This window comes from Haplochromis burtoni, unplaced genomic scaffold, assembly GCF_018398535.1.
Source record: "Haplochromis burtoni strain Fernald_Lab_line unplaced genomic scaffold, NCSU_Asbu1 Contig_2637, whole genome shotgun sequence".
Lineage (NCBI taxonomy): Eukaryota > Metazoa > Chordata > Actinopteri > Cichliformes > Cichlidae > Haplochromis > Haplochromis burtoni.
Genome location: NW_024584998.1, coordinates 1 through 7,354, shown reverse-complemented (window position 1 = coordinate 7,354; position 7,354 = coordinate 1). Strand labels below are relative to the sequence as shown.

The following is a 7,354-nucleotide window of genomic DNA, read 5'->3' as shown; positions in this document are numbered from 1 at the left end:
TTACAAGAAATTGTATCAGACCATTGAGAAATAACTCAGAACAACACACTGTTTCAATGTGACTTTACATTTATTCATACAATTAACTTTTAATTATATATGTTCATACACTAAATAAATAAATGCAGAAAAAATTATGGCATATGAATATGAACTTATTTAAGAAAAAAGTAGTAAATATTTCATTTAACTACAGAATGAAGAACGATTGGAAGATTAACATTTTGAGATTATTAATATATTATGACTGATTTTTGTTCATTAAATATTTCTTAGTGTTCTTTGCAGGCTTAAACAATATGATAAAACACTTTGGAGCAAATATAAATATTATTAGCCCAAAGCTGGAGGCCAGAATGGCAAAAATCTCCACAACCACTGTAAATTTCCCAGGAGAGCTGACATATGCTGGGATAAAGGTGATCCACACTGCACAGAATATCAGCATGCTGAAAGTGATAAGCTTGGCTTCATTGAAATTATCAGGTAATTTGCGAGCTAAGACAGCTAAAATGAAGCAAAAGGAAGCAAGCAGACCTATGTAACCGAGCACAGCCCAGAAGCCAACAGCAGAGCCTAATGCACATTCCAGGATGATTTTCTCCTTGTATGTGGTTAGATTTTTAATTGGGAATGGAGGGCTCACTACCAACCATACAGTACATATTAAAACTTGAATAAAGGTGAAAGACACAACAGTCATTCTTTGCTGTGGAGGACCAAACCATTTCATGACATTGCTACCTGGAAGTGTTGCTTTAAAAGCCATTAAAACCACTATAGTTTTCCCAAGTACACAGGAGATACACAGTACAAAGGTTATGCCAAATGCAGTGTGACGCAGCATGCAGGACCACTCTGATGGTGCTCCAATGAAAGTTAATGAACATAAGAAACACAGAGTCAGTGAGATGAGCAGCAGGAAGCTCAGCTCAGAATTGTTGGCTCGGACAATTGGAGTTGTCCTGTGATAAAAGAATACAGCCCCAATTATGATGGCCAGACAAGCACCAAGAACTGAAAATGTAGCCAGGATGATCCCTAGGATGTCTTGAAATGAAAGAAACTCTACAGGCTTAGGGATACAGGTGTCTCTCTTTGCATTAGGCCAGAACTCTTTGTGGCAGGGTAAACAGTCAGCTGAATCTGAATAAGAGAGAAAAAAAAAACAATAAGTGTCAAGTAACAGCTGTGTGCAGGCAGGAAAAGGACCCAAAGTGCAGACTCCTCGACAGGCAAAACGATACTTCAAAACTCAGCTTTATTGCTGGATGGCAAAACGTAACAAAACCCGAAAATACAAAATAAACTTTCACAGGCATGCATAAAGACAGAACACACAGCATAAATGGGGGTAGATCACAACACAGACATAGAGAAACACAGGGCTTAAATACACAGGGGGAGCAATCAGGGAATGGGTAACAGTAGGGAAACACAGCTGGGGCAAATCAGGCCTAACGAGACAAGGGGATGCAAAACCAGATACATTAACATCAGACATGGACCTTCAAAATAAAACAGGAAACATAACACAGACTGAACTAAACAGAGGGAACAAAGACATGGGACCAGGGCAGACAGACACTGACTGGACACAGGATATAGCAACTAAGGATTACACAGAGACATAAACCATAAGACATAACTCTAACGAAGAAACCAAAGAATAGAAATGATAAATGATAAATAAACTCAAAACCCTGGGTCAACGACCCAGGCATCCTAACAATAAGAGGCTACTAGGAATTAAATCATTGTAAATTGTATTTTTTCCAGTATAAAATTATTTTAAATGCATGGAGAAACATTTGATTTTACCTGTTATATTACTGATCTCTCCCTCAGGACATGCTATACAGTCATAGCAGCAGATAGGTTTTCCTTTTTGCAGCATTTTACGAGTTCCTGGAGGACAACTGTTAGTACAGACTGACACTGGCACCTGTCAAGACAAGGTAGCATAACAGATATAAATATTACAGATATAAAGTAGCAGCAACTTGTTCACCAGAGTTTAATAAGTCAGATTCTCATCATTACTTTTCTGCTATCCTCCATCCAGGTTATGTTTCTGTTAATCTTAAACTCGTGGCCCACTCGTAGTGAGGCATCATACAGCCCTACAGTTACTATCTCAATGATGCCACTCCCACTTTTCTGCCAGTTAACCAAGTCATAAATAGCCACAGGATCCCCATTAGCATTAAATGACACATCATATCCATTTTGGGAAAAATTTACTTTCTTCAGCTCAGTTAAAACCTGTAAAGACAGTAAGAGAGAGAAAGAAGAACATGGGACATTGCAATAATACACATTGATAGTTCTTTTTATCTAAGTTATATTAGGAGTTATGAAAGACATTGGCATTAACATGTTCAGTTCTGCTTACCCGATTGGACTGTAACTTGATTAGTTTGTCACATTTTGCTATGGCATTTGTTTTTTGACACACTGCATTATGGATGGCATGTGCTATTGCATACACAGCCTTATACACCATGTTAGCAATTCTGAGCTGAGATGTGTCAGTGTACTCGCTTTGGAGATTCTGTATGTCTTCATTTCCATCACACATTTTCTTCTCTATGGCAGGAGCTATAATTACAAAAACACAGATAATAGTGTTTTCAAGCCTGTAAGTAAAACTAGATTACAGGCCTGTTACATAGATATTAGAAAATTATTTTAGTAGAATGACTTACATTTGTAAATGGATAAAATTATATTGATATACAAGAAAAATTAAACTAAACCACTGGAACTTGACCTGAAAAGTCATTATATCAAGGGAGAATATATGCAGACATATGCCTGCGTTCACTTCATATTTGACCATTACCATTAGTGGAAAAAACATGAGCAGCAGTAGCTGTTGTAACACTACAATTTTGGGAAAATGATTTAAAAGCAAATGAAACTCTTACTTTTTTTCAGACTGCAGTTGAATGCATCCTCCCAGAACTCAGTAAACACTGGCGAGGCAGACACTTGAGTGGGAGACAGATTTAACAGGAAGTCTCTGAGACCTGGGATTGCAGACTTCGGAATACCAAATCCAATGGCCCCAGCACAGAAACTGTACTGTGTTAATTCTGTGCTTGTTACCCATGATTCACTGCCTATCCACTGGCGAGGTGGGGAAGGGTCACGTGATAGCTCCTCCAACAGGATCTTCATGTCTCCAAAAGATGCAAATGCCACAACAACTACAGCTGTAGACCTGGAGAGACAATGTAGTGCATTAGGAAAATGTTTTTTAAATGTCTTCACATGATCAAACATTTATTTTAAAGGTAATTACACAAGTCAATGCACAATAATTATCTTTGATAAAGAAACCTGCGGATAACATCTGCTACTCTCTGAAATCTGCTCTGTGGGTTTGTCCGATAGAAAGATACAGAGTACTCCACACAGATCCCCTCTTTCTGTGCTGCTTGGAGAAAAGAAGCCATGCCATTATTGCCATAATCTGAATCTGACCGGACAGCACCTATCCAAGTCCAGCCAAAGTGTTTCACCAGCTTGGCTAGTGCTTCAGCTTGAAACTGGTCACTGGGAATTGTTCTGAAAAAACTTGGGTACTGCTGCTTGTCAGATAAGCATGCACATGTGGCAAAGTGGCTCACCTAAATCACAAAAAATAAAATAGAATAACTCTGAAACAGCTGCACAAACGCAAACAGTCAACAAATACGTTTTCTAGAAAGGCAAAATATTTACCTGAGCAATGTTAAAAGCACTAACAAGTTGTGACATGGTAATAGATGGCGTAGACCCAGAGTCACCAACAACAGCCATCACCACACCAGACTGAGAGCAGTTTTTACCAGTGTTAAACTGAGCCTCCAATCTATTTAAAAACTGAAATGCCACATGAACTGCCACAGGTACTGATGCACATGAATCATAGATCCGATAACCAAGCTCAATTCCAGGCAGCAGGTCTGTGCTGTTGTTAATCTCTTCTATGGCAAAGACCATCGAACTTGTGGATTGCAGCTCAACAGTGTCAATGCTGTAAACAATCATGTCATTTTAAAATTTTGACTGTCAATTCAGGTAAAGATATTATACGTGATAAATTCAGCTCAGCGGCAATAATGTTGCAAACAGCTAGTTTAGGTACATCAAATCACTGCCTGACCAGAAATCAATATAAAATTATAGATAACAATTTACTGTTAAATATTTATAATATAAGTAAAAATTCAGTTCTGAAAACACAAAAACACTATTTTAAAAATCTAAATGACTTACTATTGTTAGAAGAATTATATTATAAATACTTATATACCATGAATCATCATACATGTGAAAACATTTTTAATTTTACATAGTCCAACGTGTTTGTAGCACCCTCTTCTTCCACTTACTAACCTTCCTTTGCATTTCACAGGTGCAGGCATGTTGGTATACTTATTATAAGCTGTTTGCGTGTAAGAGTGAAGGGAGAAAGTGCCGCCAATAATGAAGTCCCCATCCTTTGAGAATGCAGGTGGACGTGTGCTACCCTGCAGCTTGCAATTCACAGATGATTCCACAGTACCAACCTTGGCGCCTGTAAGCATAGCCCTTTGACTCAGATCATCTAGGCACACAGCCAAGGCTGTGTTCAGGTGAAACAAACACACAGCCAATACCAGACAAATTATAAGATCATCCATCCCGCATTGATGTCAGTTGTGTGTATACGGGTGGAAATGCTTTTTTACTGGATTATATAGCTCTTCAGACAAGATTTTTTTTAATGATCACTAGGACATCCCCTTTCTTGGTCATCTTTGAGTAAGTCTTTATTTTGTATGAAATGTGTGCATAGCCTTACTATTACTATTGTTTTAATCTATCTGTTCTCCTCTAATAAACTACTTCAGGAAGCACTGTGCACTATTCAACAGTGATGTAATAATGTGGACATACAGAGGTAATACACATTGTACCATTAATTACACACCAAGGTATTACTCAAATGACTTGTTATGAACACTTTTTTGTTTGTTTTTGCTTTTAAGATAAGTAATATTAAATTGAAATTTATATGATTTGTATTTATATAAAAAATGATACATTATACAATCAATCATATCCCTCAAGATATTCGGCAGGCAGGCTCTGTGGAGGTTTTTAAAACTAAGTTGAAGACACATTTGTTCACCTTATCCTACATGTCTTAATTCTATGGCTTTTAGTTTTTAAATTTTTATTGTTTTTAACTTGTATTGTGTCTCTTACCTGTATTGCTATGTATCGCTTTTATTTTATTTATCCCTTTAGTTGTACAGCAATTTGAAAGCGCTTTATAGATAAAGTTATTATTATTGTTATTATTATTATTATTATTTATGCAATTACGTAAAAACTAGATACCTCTGAGGTGAAAATGACTTTCCATTGGAGTTAACAGCAGGTGGAGCAGTCAGATCATAGAAGTGAAGTCATCTTCCACAAATGACACACACTCCAAGATTGCATACCAAGACATGTTGAATACCAGAGCAGCTGACCTGAGACAGAAGATTATGGCTAAGCTGGAAACCTGGCCCCTCTTTGGCCAGTTACTAAGACTATATGAAGTACCTTCTGAAAGTCTGCTAAGCTTGACCCTGTTATTACCCAACTGATACATAAGGAGATAGCCACAACTGATCATATGCTTAGTGAATATCTCACATAGCAGAAAGTTCTAGAAATACCATAGGCTGAGAGAGGAGCTAGAGAAGATGTGGAAGGAGAATGCAATGGTGGTCTCTGTGGTAATCAAAGCATTTCACCAGTGACCTCCCAAATTGGGGCAGTGGCTCCGGCAGGTTTCAGAAATGAAATCTGAGATGTCTGTCTAGAAGAATGCAGTCCTAAGAACAACAGAGATTCTTCACAGGATCATCAGTTTCCCAAGACTCTGGTAGAGGGCCCAAGCTTGAGGGATAAAGACTACCTGCATGCAGGACTAGTGGAGAACTTTAACCTGTTGAAACGTGAAATTCTGTGCAGTATTTGGACTCAAATGTTTCATGATATAATGTCTTATACATGATATTTGGACACTATTATATTGTTATAATGCATTTTTTTTTTAACCTGAAAACAGTTGTGGTAGTTTCAGAGTATTAACTATAAATCAGACATGCAAAATGGATTTCTGATTTTTCTACTTTTGTTAATAATATATCTATAGTAATCCATAGAAAATCATGTCTGTATTTTCTAATGCCTGTGTTTTAATCTTGAATCCAGCACTGTTGTCATTTTATATTAAACCACTAGGACCTAAATAATTAATAAGTTGCTATACAAATTAAATACTAATCTAACTCATCAAGTCATAGTTTTCAAACAATTTATTGATAAGCAAAAATAAGATGTTGTGTCTTCAAAAACCTGCTCTGATTGCATAATAAGAGGTATGAAGGGAAACAAAAACAAACCAATTACTGTTCTTTAGCACCTTCCCTACATGGCAGCACTCTTTACTTATCTTATATCAATGGAGAAAAAAAAACCCTCTAAAAAATAATTTAAGTCAGCATTAACAATAATGTTCAGCTTTCTGAACCTGAGTTGAGAAATACTCACCGGATAAATTTAGGCTTACCTCAATGCACAGGATCTACAGTCTGTCTCCTGTAGAGAGGTTGGATTCTGTTCCAGTGAAAGGAACTGGGCAGGGGTGGCATATTTGCATGCTCCTGTTTCGGTGCCTGTACATTACGTTTTTCCCTGGTTCTGACTGTTGTTTGCCCTTTTGTGCTTAACAGCAGTTCAGAATACTAGGCCTTTTGGGAGTCCCAGGGTCTGGGAAGGTGCCCTTACCAGGGCATCAATTGTGCTTTTAGGGGACTAAAATGCTTACATGAGCAATGGCAGTGTGATCTGGAAAGGTGTGACTGGGAGGAGTAGATCCTTACCTTACTGAGTGGTGTTTTGTTATTGGATATCTGTGCTAACCATAGTCTGCCCATAACAAACAACATGTTTAAGCTTGAGTGTCCACAGGTGCACTTGTAAACAGAACACTACAGTTTGATGATTGATGATCATTTTTGTAATGATATCATCAGCTCTGTGGCCAGATGTCTTGGACATTCAGATGAGAAAAGGAGTAGCACTGTCAACTGATCAAGACTTGATTGTGAGTTAGATCAAGTAGCAGGGCTGGTAGGGGTGGCCAGGTAAAGTGTTTCTCTTCTTTACCTGTTTGGCTGGCATTTTTCTGGACTGTCAGCTGTTAGCATCAGCTGTTAGCATCAGCTGTTAACATCCGCTGTTAGCCGCTGGGCTGCTTTCGGACAGACGGCTTTCAGACATTATACCATCATGACTGTTAAGGTCCTGTTCTTCCGGGCTC

The 7,354-nt window shown here is 37.9% G+C and overlaps 1 protein-coding gene across 1 annotated transcript; it reads right to left on the bottom strand.

Moving 5' to 3' along the window:
• Nucleotides 1-241: 241 nt before the first annotated feature.
• Nucleotides 242-4,573, bottom strand: LOC102307869 (extracellular calcium-sensing receptor-like). The gene is made up of 8 exons (XM_005952990.3): nucleotides 4,387-4,573; nucleotides 3,730-4,024; nucleotides 3,346-3,635; nucleotides 2,931-3,226; nucleotides 2,396-2,589; nucleotides 2,044-2,265; nucleotides 1,822-1,945; nucleotides 242-1,146 (listed from the first exon to the last, which is right to left on the bottom strand). Exons 1-8 carry the CDS (start codon nucleotides 4,413-4,415, stop codon nucleotides 242-244), a joined length of 2,355 nt encoding a protein of 784 aa, XP_005953052.2. The 5' UTR covers nucleotides 4,416-4,573.
• Between the last annotated feature and the right edge of the window lie 2,781 nt (nucleotides 4,574-7,354).